Here is an 18482-nt window from a genome sequence, read left to right as displayed (position 1 = left end):
CCACACATTCATTTATTTGTGGCGGCCCGCCACGAAAGAATTACATCCGCCACAAATTTTTAAAAAAATTCAAAATTCAAAAAAAAAAAAAACAATTTTTTTTTTTTGTCCTCTCCAGCTAAAAAAAATAAACATTTTTAAAAATTAAATAAAAAAAATATATATATATATTTTTTGTCCTCTCCAGCTTCTCAGGCAAATCATATAGTTGATGTAGATGCCCATATCGGCTGTTCAGATTTACTTTACAAAAGAGAAGTGTAGGATACTTCTCTTGTTGCCTTATTTGTATTTGACTTTATTAAATGTATTTATATTAGAAACACAACATGTGTATATAACAAAGGGTGCAAAGTAGGAAACACATGGTTAAGTGTAGGGAGTAAAACTGATGGCAGTCTAAAGTCCAAGATTTTTGGAGCTCTTTGTTCAGTGGATCAGATGTTTGATGAAGCTTTGTGTCTATCTACCACCACTACTGTTTTCTGTTTATTTGTTACTGACTGTGGCAGGACACCTCTGCCTCTGTTTCACTTTATGTTGCTGGTAAATAATATGGTTGTAGTAGTAGGCTAAAGTTAAATTATTTAGTATGCACCTTCCGCCCGATTGTAGCTGAGATAGGCTCCAGCGCCCCCCGCGACCCCGAAGGGAATAAGCGGTAGAAAATGGATGGATGGATGGATAATTAGAGGGGCAGAGCTTTGAGACATTTTAGCTTTTATATTTTATAAGATATATTTTTTGTAAGAACCACAATTAATAAATATATTTCAGTGAATAACTTATTGTTCAAATCTGTATATAAATATGTACATAAAGTGTTGTAATTATATTGTAAAATGGATGGATGGACGTTTAAAACAAAACTGTTATTATTAATTAGTAAGTATACATTTTTTGAGCCTTTTTAGAGAAAATCAAATCATTGTAGTAAATTATGCAAATTACTCGATGATGCCATGGTGACCACGCACATAGCCACGCCCCCACCGCCACAGGTATCTTGGCAGTTTATGGGAAACACTGCACTTTAAAACGTTTTTTTTTTGTTTTTTTTAATTGGATTTATTTAGGTTATTTTTCAGGGTCTTCTCATTTATTTTTAATTTATTCTATTCAATTGTATAATTATGTTGGTATTAGTGGTTATTTTGCACTTTAAATATAACATTTTGTTTTTATTGGATTTGTTGAGGTAATACTCTTTTGTTGAAGGTTAAAATTTATGGAACCAATTGGTTAATAATAAATGGGTCAGTTTTTCCTATACCTACTCTTGCTGACTATTGTTTTCTGTTTTAACACTACATCAGTAACATCACTTTATCAAGCCTTTTCTAACATTCCACACAACAAAATAAGGAATAAATATAATATGTATGATTCGTGCCTATATCGTATTGCATTGATATCGGTATCGGCCAATACTCAAGGCTACAATATCGGTATCGTATCGGAAGTGAAAAAGTTGTATCGGGACATCCCTACTTGTTACTCAACCTGGAGCTAAGATCCCCCCCCCCCCCCCCCTCTCCAGTTGGCCTTTGCAGCTCCCTGTGAGATTTGTGCTTGTTTACAGCCAAGCACACAACATTTTAATTACGCTTTCCTCTGCTGGGAATGGCGACTCCCAGGTGAGGAGTAATGTTCACCAATTCAACTTCCCCCTCGTGACGAGTGCTCACACACACACACACACACACACACACACACACACACACACACACACACACACACACACACACACACACACACACACACACACACACACACACACACACACACACACACACACACACACACACACACACACACACACACACACACACACACACACACACACACACACACACACACACACACACACACACACACACACACACACAAACGCAACTCATAAAGACTGCAAACATAGCATTCATGTTCAAATACTAACTTGCACCTAGGTGTACTACTATCAGACATACTTGTTTTTGTCCAAATGTTCAGGATACAGTAATATATAGAGATATATACACACATATACACTATATTGCCAAAAGTATTTGGCCACCTGCCTTGACTCACATATGAACTTGAAGTGCCATCCCATTCCTAACCCATAGGGTTCAATATGATTTTTTGCAGCTATTACAGCTTTGACTCTTCTGGGAAGGCTGTCCACAAGGTTGCGGAGTGTGTTTATATAGAATTTTCCACCATTCTTCCAAAAGCGCATTGGTGAGGTCACACACTGATGTTGGTTTGAGAAGGCCTGGCTCTCAAGTCTCCGTTCTAATTCATCCCAAAAGGTGTTCTATCGGGTTCAGGTCAGGACTCTGTGCAGGCCAGTCAAGTTCATCCACAGTCATGTTGGAAGAGGAAGGGGCCCGCTCCAAACTGTTGGGAGCATGGAATTGTCCAAAATGTTTTGGTATCTTGGAGCATTCAAAGTTCCTTTCACTGGAACTAAGAGGCCAAGCCCAACTCCTGGAAAACCACCCCACACCATAATTCCTCCTCCACCAAATTCCACACTCGGCACAAGTGTACCATTCTTCTGGCAACCTCCAACCCAGACTCGTCCATCAGATTGCCAGATGGAAAAGTGTGATTCATCACTCCAGAGAAGGTGTCTACCACTGCTCTAGAGTCCAGTGGCGACGTGCTTTACGCCACTGCATCCCACGCTTTGCTTTGCAGTTGGGGATGTATAGCTTAAATTCAGCTGCTCGGCCATGGAAACCCATTCCATGCAGCTCTCTGCGTACTGTACGTGGGCTAATTGGAAGGTCACATGAAGTTTGGAGCTCTGTAGCAACTGACTGTGCAGAAAGTTGGCGACCTCCGCATCCGCTGACCCTTCTCTGTCAGTTTACATGGCCTACCACTTGGTGGCTGAGTTGCTGTTGTTCCCAAACTCTTCCATTTTCTTATAACAATATTGGAATATTTAGGAACGAGGACATTTCAAGACAGGATTTGTTGCACAGGTGGAATCCTACGACAGTTCCACGCTGGAAATCACTGAAAGCGGCCCATTCTTTCACAAATGTTTGTAGAAACAGTCTCCATGCCTAAGTGCTTGGTTTTATACACCTGTGGCCGGGCCAAGTGATTAGGACACCTGATTCTCATCATTTGGATAGGTGGCGCTGATTTCAGATAGTGTTCCGAGTTAGCTCGTAAGTCGAGGTGCTACAGTATTTTAGGGCTGCAACAACTAATCGATTAAATCGATTAAAATCGATTACCAAAATAGTTGGCGATTAATTTAGTCATCGATTCGTTGGAACTATGCTATGCGCATATATTAATTTTTTTTATTTTTGTGTTATTTTTTTTGTGTGTTTTTTTTTGTTTTATAAACCTTTATTTATAAACGGCAACATTTACAAACAGCTGAGAAACAATAATCAAAATAAGTACAAAAACAGTACAAAACAGCGTACGTCTCATGAGGTGGCGTAAGCTAGCCGATGATGTGTCATGTGCAGCTCACGTGACGACGGCGTCTCCTTTGCTGGAAAAATTCGAAAAATGGCGCGGGAAAACACTACCGATAGTTTAGCGGAGAAACATCTTGAGGTTATTGCTTCAATGGAGAAAAGTGTACGACCTAAGTCGTCAAAAGTGTGGGAACACTTCACTTTGAAGACTTCAAAGAAGACCGTTTCCTGCAAAATGGCACGGAAGTACAACATTGCTTCAGGAGCACCTGAAGAAGAAACATGTTGGAGCCATGGATGAAGGGAGGAACTCACAGTACGTAACTTTTTAAGTCCATAGTGGCAACAAGCATTCATGAGTTCAGCTTTTTTGTAAGTAACTTTAACGTTATGCCTTCGTTGCAACGCGGGGCTGATAATAGTGTTTCTCCGGCACATTTGACTCCGTTTTGAGAGAGAAAACGCACGGTTACCAATTTGGAAATAAACGTAACGGACAGAAATATCTCAGGTTGGTTTCATAATGGATCAATGTAGCTGGGCCGATAAAGCTATATAAATATATTTAGATTTGAGTGACGCTTTAGTATAACTAAACGTTATGAAGGTGCTGGAATATTTCATGCTATTATTCAGAGGCAGCCTAAAATGAATCCTTTATTATTCACAACAGAAACGTGTACAATATCTGATTCAGTTCTGATGAGTTAAATTTCTGTGTTATTATTGGTGTATGCTGCACCCCCAATGTCCACAACATGGTGCCAGTATGCTGGTTTTTTTCAATAAAATACTGGAAAGGATAGAAATGTAGTTTGACTCTTTTATTCGATTATTAATCGAAGCAATAATCGACAGATTAATCGATTATCAAATTAATCGTTAGTTGCAGCCCTACTGTATTTACGTTTTTCAATGATTATTTCGAGGATAAGCCTTAAAAAGGCAGGACATTGTCATTCATTCCCTTTACGTTACAATCGTCCTGATTTGCATAAGAGGCAAACCACCCACGCGGAACTCTCATCTTAAGTGCATGTTACTTCTGTCAGCCTCGACAAACACACAAAAGACGCAGCCAGCCACAAACGCGAGAGGGGCAAGAACATCACACTGGCTCTCAAAACCAGCCAGCGCAGAGAAAAAGAGGACACAAAATGTGCAATAGCGGGGGTTAATTACAACAAGCACGCTCCTAAACACCAGCCTCATATCACTGGTGGACATCACAGCCGTAGGAAGCAGTGGGTTGCGAGCACTTCTTGGACTGGCTGTTGATGTTCCGCGTACATAATTGATGCACATTCACATGGCTGTCAGTCAGGCCACACGGGTTGCTAAGCAACCTTTTGTACGTCTGTTTCTGACTAAGGTGGTGGTCACCGCTTTTGAGCTGAACAACATTTTGGACAATCAGATGCATAGCCACACATAATAATGCTTTGTTTTGATTGACACATTTATGATAATGGAACTGCACATGACACTGAGAAACATTTCTACCATTTTGGTTACTTAGCTACATCAAAGAGGAACTCTTGACATTATCTTTGTCAAGTCAGACATTTTTTTTAGGTGGCCATCAGTGTAATTAATTAAGTAGGGCCTTGGCAGATATTCGATAAGTCAATTAACCAAACGATAAATAAAAATGAAGTCAATAGCCAGGCCAGGGCCGATCAATTTTGCTCGTTGATATATTGACCTACAAATTATTGCTGATAAATGTTATTATGTCGATACATTTTTAAATGTTTTATTAAAACCAAATGAACTACAATTAATGAACATATTATAATACACAGTAACGAGATGAGTAGGGCTGCAACAACTAATCGATTAAATTCGATTATTAAAATAGTTGCCGATTAATTTAGTCATCGATTCGTTGGATCTATGCTATGCACAGTTTTTTTTTTGTTTTTTTTAATTAAAACAATTTTTTTTTTTTTAATAAACCTTAATTTATAAACTGCAACATTTACAAACAGCTGAGAAACTATAATCAAAATAAGTATGGTGCCAGTATGCTGTTTTTGTTTCAATAAAATACTGGATAGGATAGAAATGTAGTTGGTCTCTTTTACCCGATTAGTAATCGATTAATCGAAGTAATAATCGACAGATTAATCGATTATCAAATTAATCGTTAGTTGCAGCCCTAGAGATGAGGCAATTAAATGCTCCAATGCTGAAGTTGAACTGAAATCCTGGATGTCAGGTTCAAACACTGATGACATCTATTAAACAAGACAAGAAGCAAGGAATTAAACAGAGACAGAATTCAAATTAGCTCAATTGAGGAGAAACGCGTAGACACTGTACTCTTGCACAGTGTCGTCCCACGCTCTGACGAAAGATTGTACGCCTCTTTTATTTGGACTTTCCCTGATTACCATATATTTCTGACTATAAGTCGCAGTTTTTTTTCATAGTTTGGCCGGGGGTGCGACTTATACTCAGGAGCGACTTATGTGTGAAATTATTAACACATTACCGTATAATATCAAATAATATTATTTAGCTCATTCACGTAAGAGACTAGACGTATAAGATTTCATGGGATTTAGCGATTAGGAGTGACAGATTGTTTGGTAAACGTATAGCATGTTCTATATGTTAATAGTTATTTGAATGACTCTTACCATAATATGTTACGTTAACATACCAGGCACGTTCTCAGTTGGTTATTTATGCAATATAACGTACACTTATTCAGCCTGTTGTTCACTATTCTTTATTTATTTTAAATTGCCTTTCAAATGTCTATTCTTGGTGTTGGGTTTTATGAAATACATTTCTCCCAAAAATGCAACTTATACTCCAGTGCGACTTGTATGTTTTTTTCCTTCTTTATTAGGCATTTTCGGCCAGTGCAACTTATACTCCGAAAAATACGGTACTTGGCAACAGCTTTTTCTAAGGGAGGGGGGTCGTAAACAGCCATCGCCTTTGGTTACAACACAGTTCAAAGAAAAGGTCGTAAAACAGTTCAAAGAAAAGGTGCCTGGAAGTAGGTCAGGCCCTGCCTCCTCTCCGCTTCGTAGATCTCGGGTCAAGACAATATCATCCTGTGGATTACAATACATCAAAGAAACCGACACCCTCATGTCGCTCCCCATCCTACACAGTGGAATTTTACAAGCCTTTTGCTTGGTAGGATCAAAGACAGCGTTTGTCCTCTCGCAGGACGAGCTGAACTCAATGTAACACAAAGTTTTGTGATAACTTAGATACAATTATTCTGACACTGATTTTTTTTTTTTTAGAATTGTTGAAGTAGCGCACACAATTCCCAAACAGGCTGAATATTTTGAAGTTGGAACAGTTTGAATCAGATGAAAAAAGTGGGAGTTGTGGAACTTTGAAGAATGTCCCATTCATTTCAATGGGAATTTCCAAAAAAGTTGGGAATTTCGGGAAAAGCCGGAATTTTTTTTGAAAATGGTAGAAAAAAAACAACTTGATTGTTCTGAATGAGTTGAAATGGTTAGTGTTGGAATTTTTCAAATCGGTCGAGAAATGTTGAAGTAGTAAGATGTTGAATTGAGAAATGGTATTACGGAATTCCTGGAATTATTCCAGTTTAAAAAAACACTTAGTTTTTATGTCCTGATTAAGAGGAATGTTTTGACGGCGGAACGGTTGAAATGCGTTGAAAAATGTGGAAGGAGTAACTGACAGAAAAATGGGTGGAAATAGGGCTTTGGAAAACCAGGGATTCTGGAAAGTACTGGAATTTTTTTTAAACTTGGAAAAAAGACAGTTTGAATTTCCAGGATGGTGGAATGTGTTGAAGGAAGAATGGTTTGAATCGGTTGAAAAATTTGGAATTGGTGGAAGTTTTAAAAATGGCCAATTCATTTTGAATGGGAAAAATGTCCCGGAAAACCCGTAATTCTGGGAAATCTGGACATTTTTGGAATTTGTCAAGGGAAAGCCCGCGATTCCCGAATAGGCTGAACAGTTTGAATTGGGTAAAAAATGTGGAAGGTAGAGCGCACCAAAATCTGGAGAAGAAGAAGAAGTAGTTGAGGAAGTTTAATAAATAGATACATTTTGGTGTAGAAAAGCATATGTGTGAATGTTTTGTAGCATTCGCACAATAATGCAAGTACAAAAGTAGAAAATGATTTTTTCCTTGTTTTTTTATGTGTTTTTGTCCATTATATATTTTTTTCGTTTACACTATTTGTTTTTTCATTTACAGGAAGTTTTTCTTTTTTTATTTACTGTGCATGTTTTTTCATTTACAGGTTGTTTTTTTTATTATGTTTTTTTCGTTTCTTATATATATGTTTTAAGTCTGTAGAACCCCTAACCACACACTTTATAGACTTTTCTCAGACAGTCATTAATATTTTCTCACATTTCTCTCGTTTAAACACTCTCAAAGTTCAAACCTTGGTGGATTTCAAAAAGTAAGTACAGTACACTACTGTTTTAAAGAATGAAACCAAAGATCAAAACCTGTTTTATAGGGCTCTAGGATTTTTTTGACCTATAAATAAGCCCACTTTTATCATAAAGCCCGCAGCATTTCCACACATAACCAGAGTCACACGATCTCTTTGAGTCTTAAATCCTGCGCTTTTGGCTTCGTCCTGCATTATAAAGGTGCGAGAGGGCATTTGTTTCCAAAATAAGTCTGTCTGATCCATATTAAAAACGTGTTCAGGATTATATCCCCCACCACAGTATAGATTCTGTAGTGTGCAGGACACATGGCATGACGTAGGTTGATTGACAATGGTCTACAGTCCCTTAGCCAATCAGGACGCAGAACACGATGCGCATTCATACGCTGTAAAAAAAAAAAAAAAAGAAGAAGCATGAGACACTGTAAAAAATTACACAAAAAAAAAAAAGTAGTGTAAAATGAACCGCGTTGTAGCTAGGGAACACGGTATACCCTTTCAAATGCAATACACTTGTACAGTATTTCTGGTATATTTTAACATTGTAATTGAAATGTAAACTTTAAAATATTCAAATTAAATAAAAAAAAACTAATAACACAAATAAAATATACAGTTAGCTACATTCTGAACGTGAAAAAGAAAATCACAACCAAAAGCAAATAAATATGTCGGTCACTGTTAAGGCAACGGTAGGGGACCCTCAAGTATACAGAATCCAAACTAAAATATGTAAATAAATAAAATGGCTAAAATGACCAAAATTATCACGGTTATTATAACTTGTAGACATACTAAAACTTTCTTATACTTTCTTGGTAAAGGAAACATCAAATACTGTTCTGGCTTTTTAAGAGCCATATTATTTGTATTTGTGTATTTAAATACAGTATGTGCATCTTCTTCCATTTTAATTTGTAAACATTCTAGGATGTTTTTTAATAATCGCAAATTGTTTGATCATTTATTTCACTTGCGCTTTATGTTAAATCACACAAGTTCACACAAGTATACTCGAAACTGTCGAGTATATGTTGATAACTTTGTACTTTATGTTTAATGTGAATAACGTATCTTAGTTGTTTAGACAGTAATGTGTTTATGCGAGTTTAGATTGACGTTTCTTAATTGGAAAATACTTGAATTTAGCTTGTTTTCATGTTAGCGTTTAAGATAGCCAGCAAGCTAACGCTAGTCCTTCCATAAGTTTATCAAAAGTGCAGTTTATCATATGGCGATTACAGACGCTGGAAAAATTACAGATTACATTTTCATTTATCGTTTGGTTCATGGATTTATCCAAGTTTTAAAAAAATTCTAGGAATTCCCAGATTTCCCGTTTTTTTCAAACCCCTTTTTTCTGTCGACTACTCATTCCACATTTTTCAACCCACTTCAACCGTTCCACCGTCAAATCATTCCTCTTAAACAGGACAAAAAATAAAGTTGTTTTTTGAACTTTTTTGCATTTTCAAAAAAAAATCCTGTTTTCCTGAAATTCCTATGAAATTCCCATTGAAATGAATGGGACATTTGTCAAAGTACCACAACTCCCACATTTTTTATCCGATTCAAACCGTTCCAACTTCGAAATATTCAGCCTGTCCGGGAATTGTGTGCTCCCTTCCAACAAGTATAAAAAAAAAAAAGATTTCCTAGAATTCCCAGTTTGTAAGGGACATTTTCCCCATTCAGAATGAACTATCCATTTTACAAACTTCCACAAATCCCACATTTTTCAACCGATACAAATGATTCCACCTTCAACACATTCAACTCATCCTGGGAATTCAAACAACCATTTTTCCATGTTCAACAAATTTCCAGGAATTCTTGTTTTTCCCCAACCTGTTTTAGTGCGATGACTCCTTTCACATTTTTCAACCCATTTCAATCTTTTCACTGTCAAAACATTCCCCTTAGTCAGAACAAAAAACCCAGTTGGTTTAGGAACATGAAAAATTCCCGTTTTTTTCCTGAAATTCCCATTGAAATTAATGGGACTTTTTTCAAAGTACCACAACTCCCACATGTTTTATCCGATTCAAAGAGTTCCAACTTCTAAATATTCAGCCTGTTCAGGAATTGTGTGCTCCCTTTCAATAATTATAAAAAAATTCACAGATTTCCTGGAATTCCCAGTTTATAGGGACATTTTCCCCATTCAAAACGAATTATCCATTTTACAATCCTCCACAAATCCCACATTTTAAACTGATTCAAACCATTCCACCTTCAAAACATTCAACTCATCTTGGAAATTCAAACAACCATTTTTTCCATGTTCAATAAATTTCCAGGAATTCCTGTTTTTTTCTAACCTTATTTCCAACCTTTTTTTTAGTGCGATGACTCCTTTCACATTTTTCAACCCATTTCAACCGTTTCACTGTCAAAACATTCCTCTTAGTCAGGACAAAAAAAACAAGTTGGTTTAGGAACTTGAAAAATGTACGGTTTTCCCGAAATTCGTAAAAACCCTTTTTCAATTAAAAAACTCTTACTACTTCAACATTTATTGACCGATTTCAACAATTCCAACACCAACCAATTCAGCTCATTCATGCTCCCAATCATTTCCCAAATTTCCAGGAAGTTCCCATTGAAATGAATGGGACATTTTTCAACCTATTCAAACCATTCCAACATCAACACATTCCACTCATCCTGGACATTCAAACTAACACTTTCCCAAGTTCCAAACCAAATTGCATTTTTCCTGGAAATTCAAACTCTTCAACATGCAAACTATTCTTACAAAACCCAAAACCATTGAAGTTGTCACGTTGTGTAAATGGTAAATAAAAACAGAATACAATGATTTGCAAATCCTTTTCAACCTATATTCAACTGAATAGACTACAGAGACAAGATATTTAACGCTCCAACACATTTTTTCTCTCAATGTCCAGCTCTGAGGTAGAGAGTCTGTCGATATTATTTTTAAGAACTGCAGCAATCTTCCTATTTACACTGAAATGTACCAAAACGTACAAGATAGCGCGGCAATAGAATATCTCCCTAAAATATTGTATTTGAAATGACAAAAACAACGTAGCTTTTGAAATTAACGGTGTTAGTTATCAGTGTTGGCGTTAAACGTTAACACACTTTTTGTGTCTTGTTACGCATCGAAATCAGAAAAGATGCGCAATTCCAGAAGCATGCAGGTACCCTGGACGCGGATTTTATTGTTATTTTTTTACTGCCTGGTTTGCTTGTTTTTTTTAAATTTGATCGATTATCCTTTTCCGCCTGTGTTTTTTTTGTTATATTTGCCGGATCAAATTTACTTCCCCGTTTATTGCGTTTTTATCGGTCGTAAACTTTGATTCGCCGAACGTTTTATCAATCACAAATACTGCCTCAGTGTGCACTAGGACAACTTTACCGTGAAGGGCTGTCAAAAGAAAGACTTGATGGTAAACACTAAGGTGAGTGTAAAGTCAACCGTTTTAACTTCATCCTGTGCCATGTCTCCAGTAAATGACTTGTTTTAGTCTTTGTGAGTCCATGGAAACTTCCCTTTTATCTCCCGCTGGATCCACATCGTTCAAGGATGGAGACAGGCTAGCTGTTAGCTTCAAGCTAACCAGCACCCGACCAGACTCCTCCACCCCAAAAACATACTTTGCAGGTCAACAAACGGGGCGAATATGTGCCTTTTGAAGTGTTAATGTGCGAGAAGTGTTGAAAAGGAGTTTTTGGCTGACAAGTTAGCATCGCTGACGTCATAACCGTCATTGTTTACTGAAGCAGAGATGCTGACTGTGCGTTATGATAAACCCTCTTCTTTTTATCCATAGACTTATCAGATTAATTTTTTTTATTATCTATAGCAGGGGTGTCAAAAGTGTGGCCATTTGCAGCCCGCAGCTAATGTTTTAAAGGCCCACAGCACATTCTAAAAAATACTATTAAAACTAAATAAAAAAACATAACAAAAGTGTAATAAAAAAGCTTACGGGTGAATTGTAATATAGAAAAAGTTGTAATGTTGACTAATAAAACAAAACTTGTTTTTTTTTTCTTTGAAACTGTCATTGCTCAAAACATAATATTGAATCAAAATCAATGTTTTTATGAATTATTGACTTATCCAAGGCTCAGATTACTTCACATCAAATATTCCACTTTGAAAAATATTTTTGGGGGAAGATTTTGCATATTTTGTGTGTCTGCCATAAAAAAACTGTTTTCTTTGACAAAAAGGGCAGAAAACAAACAGACAAAAAAAACAACATAAAAAAAACAAACACATTTGGAATTGAGGGATAGATGTGAAGTTGATGTAAACTCTAGAGATTTATGTGTTAAATAAATGTATGTATGCCCTGGCACACCATTATCATCATTTCATGACCCAACAAAAACCCTTTTGACACTTTTATACTGAAATAAATACACCTACAACTTATTGAATACAAATGTAGAAAAAACTACCGGCAGCGGTAAAGTTTAGATCAGGGGTCACCAACGCGGTGCCCGCGGGCACCAGGTAGCCCGTAAGGACCAGATGAGTAGCCCGCTGGCCTGTTCTAAAAATAGCTCAAATAGCAGCACTTACCAGTGAGCTGTCTCTATTTTTTAAAATTGTATTTATTTACTAGCAAGCTGGTCTCGCTTTGCCCGACATTTTTAATTCTAAGAGAGACAAAACTCAAATAGAATTTGAAAATCCAAGAAAAATATTTTAAAGACTTGGTCTTCACTTGTTTAAATAAATTCATTAATTTTTTTACTTTGCTTCTTATAAATTTCAGAAAGACAATTTTAGAGATAAAATACAACCTTAAAAATGATTTTAGGATTTTTAAACACATATACCTTTTTACCTTTTAAATTCCTTCTTCTTCTTTCCTGACAATTTAAATCAATGCTCAAGTAAATTTATTTTTTTTATTGTAAAGAATTATAAATATATTTTAATTTAATTCTTCATTTTAGCTTCTGTTTTTTCGACGAAGAATATTTGTGAAATATTTCTTCAAACTTATTATGAGTAAAATTCAAAAAAAATATTCTGGCAAATCTAGAAAATCTGTAGAATCAAATTTAAATCTTATTTCAAAGTATTTTGAATTTCTTTTAAAATTTTTGTTCTGGAAAATCTAGAAGAAATAATGATTTGTCTTTGTTAGAAATATAGCTTGGTCCAATTGGTTATATATTCTAACAAAGTGCAGATTGGATTTTAACCTATTTAAAACATGTCATCAAAATTCTAAAATTAATCTTAATCAGGAAAAATTACTAATGATGTTCCATAAATTATTTATTTTATTTTTTCAAAAAGATTCGAATTGGCTAGTTTTTCTCTTCTTTTTTTCGGTTGAATTTTGAATTTTAAAGAGTCGAAATTGAAGATAAACTATGTTTCAAAATTTAATTGTCATTTTTTTTCGTGTTTTCTCCTCTTTTAAACCGTTTAATTAAGTGTAAATATCATTAATTATTAATAATAACATAGACTTAAAGGTAAATTGAGCAAATTGGCTATTTCTGGCAATTTATTTAAGTGTGTATCAAACTGGTAGCCCTTCGCATTAATCAGTACCCAAGAAGTAGCTCTTGGTTTCAAAAAGGTTGGTGACCCCTGGTTTAGATCCATGAAGGAAAGAAGAAAGTGAATGTATGTTTATAACTGAATACATTTACATACGCATAAAAGTGTTTTCTTTTGTAGTATTATTTGAATGAGTTAAGTAACGTTTATGACAACCTTTTTTTCAAAACACAATATAAAATGTGATATATAACAGGGTAATGCATACATTTATCATTTGTTTTCAGAAGGGTTACAAAAAAGTGGAACCCCAAATATTTACTGTGGGACCCCATTTTTATGACTTGATGGTATACTTTGGAAAATTCCTAGCACCAACACTGATTTGCAAATCCTTTTTAACCTATATTCAATTGAATAGACTGCAAAGACAAGATATTTTACGTTCGGACACATTTTTTCTGTCAATGTCCAGCTCTGAGGTAAAGAGTCTGTCGATATTGTGTTTTAGAACCGCAGCAATCTTCCTATTTACACTGAAAATGTACCAAAATGTACAATAGGGTTGTACGGTATACCGGTATAAGTATAGTACCGTGATACTAATTAATCATTTTCGGTACAATACCGTCTCTGAAAAGTACCGGTCTCGCGCCCGCGTCTAAGTCATGTCGTGTCATTGCTGGTTTACGAGCAGACGAGCATGTTCGGCGGCACACAATAACGGCGTACTTACAAGCAGACACAGTGTGGAGACAGAAAAGGGAGAACGGACGCATTTTGGCTTGGTTGATATTTACCTCAGAAGGCTGCAAATAGAAAAGAGGCATTCAATTTTTATTTAAATTGTATTTGATATGCCATTGATATTTTTTTATTATTATTATTTGAAACTCGATTTTGCATGTCACTATAAAGTTATATAAGCCTTGCTTGTTCAATATTTTGAATGCAAAACTTGTTTGGGTCCCTATCAAAAAGGTTCATTTGTTCAACCTTGGCCCGCGACTTTGTTCAGTTTTAAATTTTGGCCCACTCTGTATTTGAGTTTGACACCCCTGTTCTAAAGCTTAGTGATTTATCAGATACACTACCGTTCAAAAGTTTGGGGTCACATTGAAATGTCCTTATTTTTGAAGGAAAAGCACTGTACTTTTCAATGAAGATAACTTTAAACTAGTCTTAACTTTAAAGAAATACACTCTATACATTGCTAATGTGGTAAATGACTATTCTAGCTGCAAATGTCTGGTTTTTGGTGCAATATCTACATAGGTGTATAGAGGCCCATTTCCAGCAACTATCACTCCAGTGTTCCAATGGTACAATGTGTTTGCTCATTGGCTCAGAAGGCTAATTGATGATTAGAAAACCCTTGTGCAATCATGTTCACACATCTGAAAACAGTTTAGCTCGTTACAGAAGCTACAAAACTGACCGTCCTTTGAGCAGATTTGAGTTTCTGGAGCATCACATTTGTGGGGTCAATTAAACGCTCAAAATGGCCAGAAAAAGAGAACTTTCATCTGAAACTCGACAGTCTATTCTTGTTCTTAGAAATGAAGGCTACTCCACAAAATTGTTTGGGTGACCCCAAACTTTTGAACGGTAGTGTACATTAGATCTTTCTATGCCACATCAATGTGGAATGCGCTCCCAACAGGTATAAAAGGAAGGGCATCTCTATCCTCCTTCAAAACCGCAATAAAAGTTCACCTCCAGGCAGCTACAATCCTTAACTAACACCCTCCCCGGATTGCTAATAATCAAATGCAGATACTTTTTCCTATGCCCTCTCTCTCTCTCTCTCACCCCCCTCCACACCCCTGATTGTAAATAATGTAAATAATTCAATGTGATTATCTTGTGTGATGACTGTATTATAATAATAGTATATATGATAGTATATATCTGTATCATGAATCAATTTAAGTGGACCCCGACTTAAACAAGTTGAAAAACTTATTCGGGTGTTACCATTTAGTGGTCAATTGTACGGAATATGTACTTCACTGTGCAACCTACTAATAAAAGTCTCAATCAATCAATCAATCAGATTGTAGGTGGGTTTATTTTGTACCCTTCGCGTTCATATTTCACTGTTTGTTGCATTTTTGTTACGTTTCACTTGATTGTAAAATATGTCGATCGAAAAGGGGGTGTGACGTTCATATTTTGTCAATATTCAGTGTTTTATCGTTCATAGAACAATTTAAAATTCCATTACGTTTGTTAAGGCGGTCCGTCATAACGTTTTTAGCATTCAATCAGACATTATTGTGAGGTTTTGTATTAGTGTTCCTAAAAATAGATATACCGGCCCCCAGACACATTTTTTTCTCTAAATGTGGTCCCCGAGTCAAAATAATTGCCCAGGCCTGGAATATGAAGTGCTTTTTGGCCCAGGACATATTTTGCTTTATTTAGTATTGAATTTTTTTTGCCACCTTATGTTGTATGTTTTGTATATGAGATTTCCAGTTCATTTGATCATCTATTAATCTATTTTTTTTTTCCAGCGGTATTAGCCGATTCCAGCCCGCAGGCGCGGCTATATCGATACCAGCATGCAAATGTCAATTTTTTATGTGCAAATTTACGAGCGGATTCTTAGAAGACGCTCAAAACCGCCGACCCCACAAGTATGGAATATTTATTAAGCGAAAGAGGAAGTCAGCTGATGGTCGTTTTATTTAAAAAAAAAAAAACTGTGACAAAAGCAGAGAAGAATGAAACGCTTGTTTAGCACCTTGACGATTAAAAATAATATTTTGGGCTCCGCATGTGATTTGTGTGCCAACTAATCCTGCGCTAGCAACGGCGGGGTTAGCTAGCGTTAAGAAGCTAATTGCTAAATTAGCTTAGCGACTTTAATGCCAATGTTGGGCGGCAGCGGCGGTGCTAAAGCGGCGTTAATCCTCCGAGATAAAGACATTTAACTAGCTTTATAACTAACCGGGTTGTTTAATGGGACGAACAAAAGGACGGTGGTCCAACTTTTTTTTTTTTTTTTTTTAAGCTAGGAACACCCGCCATTCAACATTAAACACAAAATGTCTCGACTTGTTTCGGTGTCATTAAAGTTAAATTAACGCCATATTTCATATTCCGCCATTTAGGTCAACAACATGGAGTCAATTTGGAAAGGAAACGGCAGCAGCCGCGGATTAATACGGTAAAGTCCAGCAAATAGTCCGCCGCCACCCCCGACCCTCCATCTTTCTCTCACCGAGCAGCAACAGCTTCACCTCCCGGGCGGCTTTCTCGCCGTCGTCCCGGAGGTTCCTGTCGATCATCTTACTCCGCTCCTGAGCCGCCTTGTCGTCCGTGCTCAGAGTACACCCCATCTTGACGCACACTGATATCCGACGGGAGGGGGGTAAAAAAATGAAAAAAGACCAAACAATCGGGGCGCAACACAACTTTGGACTAGGGGGGGAGTGCTACGACATGCAATGGCTACACCGAGCTAGCATCCAGCAATGGGGCGGAGGAATACACGGAGGAGGGGGGAGGAGGAGGAGGAAGGGGGGGACCAAGCGTGCCAACAGTTGGGATTTAAGCACGCCCTTCTCGCCAAAAAACTCGCCACTTCGCTGACAAATTCTTCCTCGGCCGAGTTAAAAAAACGAATGTTGTATATCCGTTCGGTGCGTCTAAAATAAGGGGAAGTCGACGCTTGTTCGCTTCCGGTTCTGCTCTCGACGTAAATGGGGCGGGGGCGCATGCGCAGAGGTTCAAGTCAAGCTGTGTTTAAAATGCTGTGATTGAACCTAAATCGGGTTCTTCAATACTTATGTCTTAACTACGGATTTTGCTTTAAATAATATTTCTAATTGTGGTCGACTGCGTTAAAAAAACAAAATTTGTTAATTTTAATTGTATTTTTATTGAACAACAAACTACGGAGCCCCTAAAGGGACATGGGGGAATTAATTTTTATTTTTTTTAGTATCAAAAGAAGCTTTTTATAAAGTTATTAAAAAAAAAATATATATATATATATATTTTTAGACATGTCTAAAAAAATGAATAAAATACTATTATTACATTTTTAATTTTTTTTAGACATATATCTGGTGCGCACGAGAAACTAGAGGGATACATGTCGAAAAAAAATAAAAATGATAAACAAATTAAAATTTACCCCATGTCCCTTTAGGGGCTCCGTAACAAACATCAGAATCAGAAATACTTTATTAATCCCCGAGGGGAAATTAAAATTTTCAAATTTTCAGCACAATCCCATTCAAGAGCGGACAAACATTACAGGGAGACAGAACAGGATCACCCAATCCCATTCAAGAGCAGACAAACGTTACAGGGAGACAGAACAGGATCACCCAATCCCATTCAAGAGCAGACAAACGTTACAGGGAGACAGAACAGGATCACACAGTCCCATTCAAGAGCATGACAAACATTACAAGGAGACAGAACAGGATCACACAATCCCATTCAAGAGCGGACACATGTTACAGGGAGACAGAACAGGATCACACAATCCCATTCAAGAGCGGACACACGTTACAGGGAGACAGAACAGGATCACACAATCCCATTCAAGAGCGGACAAACGTTACAGGGAGACAGAACAGGATCACACAATCCCATTCAAGAGCGGACAAACATTACAGGGAGACAGAACAGGATCACACAATCCCATTCAAGAGCGGACAAACATTACAGGGAGACAGAACAGGATCACACAATCCCATTCAAGAGCGGACACACGTTACAGGGAGACAGAACAGGATCACACAATCCCATTCAAGAGCGGACAAACGTTACAGGGAGACAGAACAGGATCACACAATCCCATTCAAGAGCGGACAAACGTTACAGGGAGAGAACAGGATCACACAATCCCATTCAAGAGCGGACAAACGTTACAGGGAGACAGAACAGGATCGCTGATGGGTCTGCCAACTTCCGGCGCCCCTTACAAAAAAGGTGAGATACAGGTAAACAATGGGGGCGGCGGAGGGGGGGTAAATAAACAAATAAATAAAAAATACACATACATTTACAATGCTCACAAAAGTCAAGGCGCTTTCAACATCAGCAAAACTTGCCAAGGGAAGAAAACAAAAGCAAATATAGATAAATAATAATAAATAAATAATT

At 36.9% G+C, this 18482-nt stretch overlaps 1 protein-coding gene across 1 annotated transcript in view; it reads right to left on the bottom strand.

Moving 5' to 3' along the window:
- LOC133647034 (guanine nucleotide-binding protein G(i) subunit alpha-1) overlaps positions 1 to 17057 on the bottom strand; it is a 35870-nt gene extending 18813 nt beyond the window's left edge. Inside the window, exon 1 of the mRNA XM_062043085.1 lies at positions 16585 to 17057. Coding sequence (XP_061899069.1) covers positions 16585 to 16702 — 118 coding nt within the window. The 5' untranslated portion in view covers positions 16703 to 17057. The remainder of the gene's footprint in view (positions 1 to 16584) is intronic.
- Between the last annotated feature and the right edge of the window lie 1425 nt (positions 17058 to 18482).

The sequence above is a fragment of the Entelurus aequoreus genome, linkage group LG03 (assembly GCF_033978785.1).
Source record: "Entelurus aequoreus isolate RoL-2023_Sb linkage group LG03, RoL_Eaeq_v1.1, whole genome shotgun sequence".
Lineage (NCBI taxonomy): Eukaryota > Metazoa > Chordata > Actinopteri > Syngnathiformes > Syngnathidae > Entelurus > Entelurus aequoreus.
Note: the sequence above shows the minus strand (reverse complement) of the source record. Positions and strands in the feature narration are given on the sequence as shown.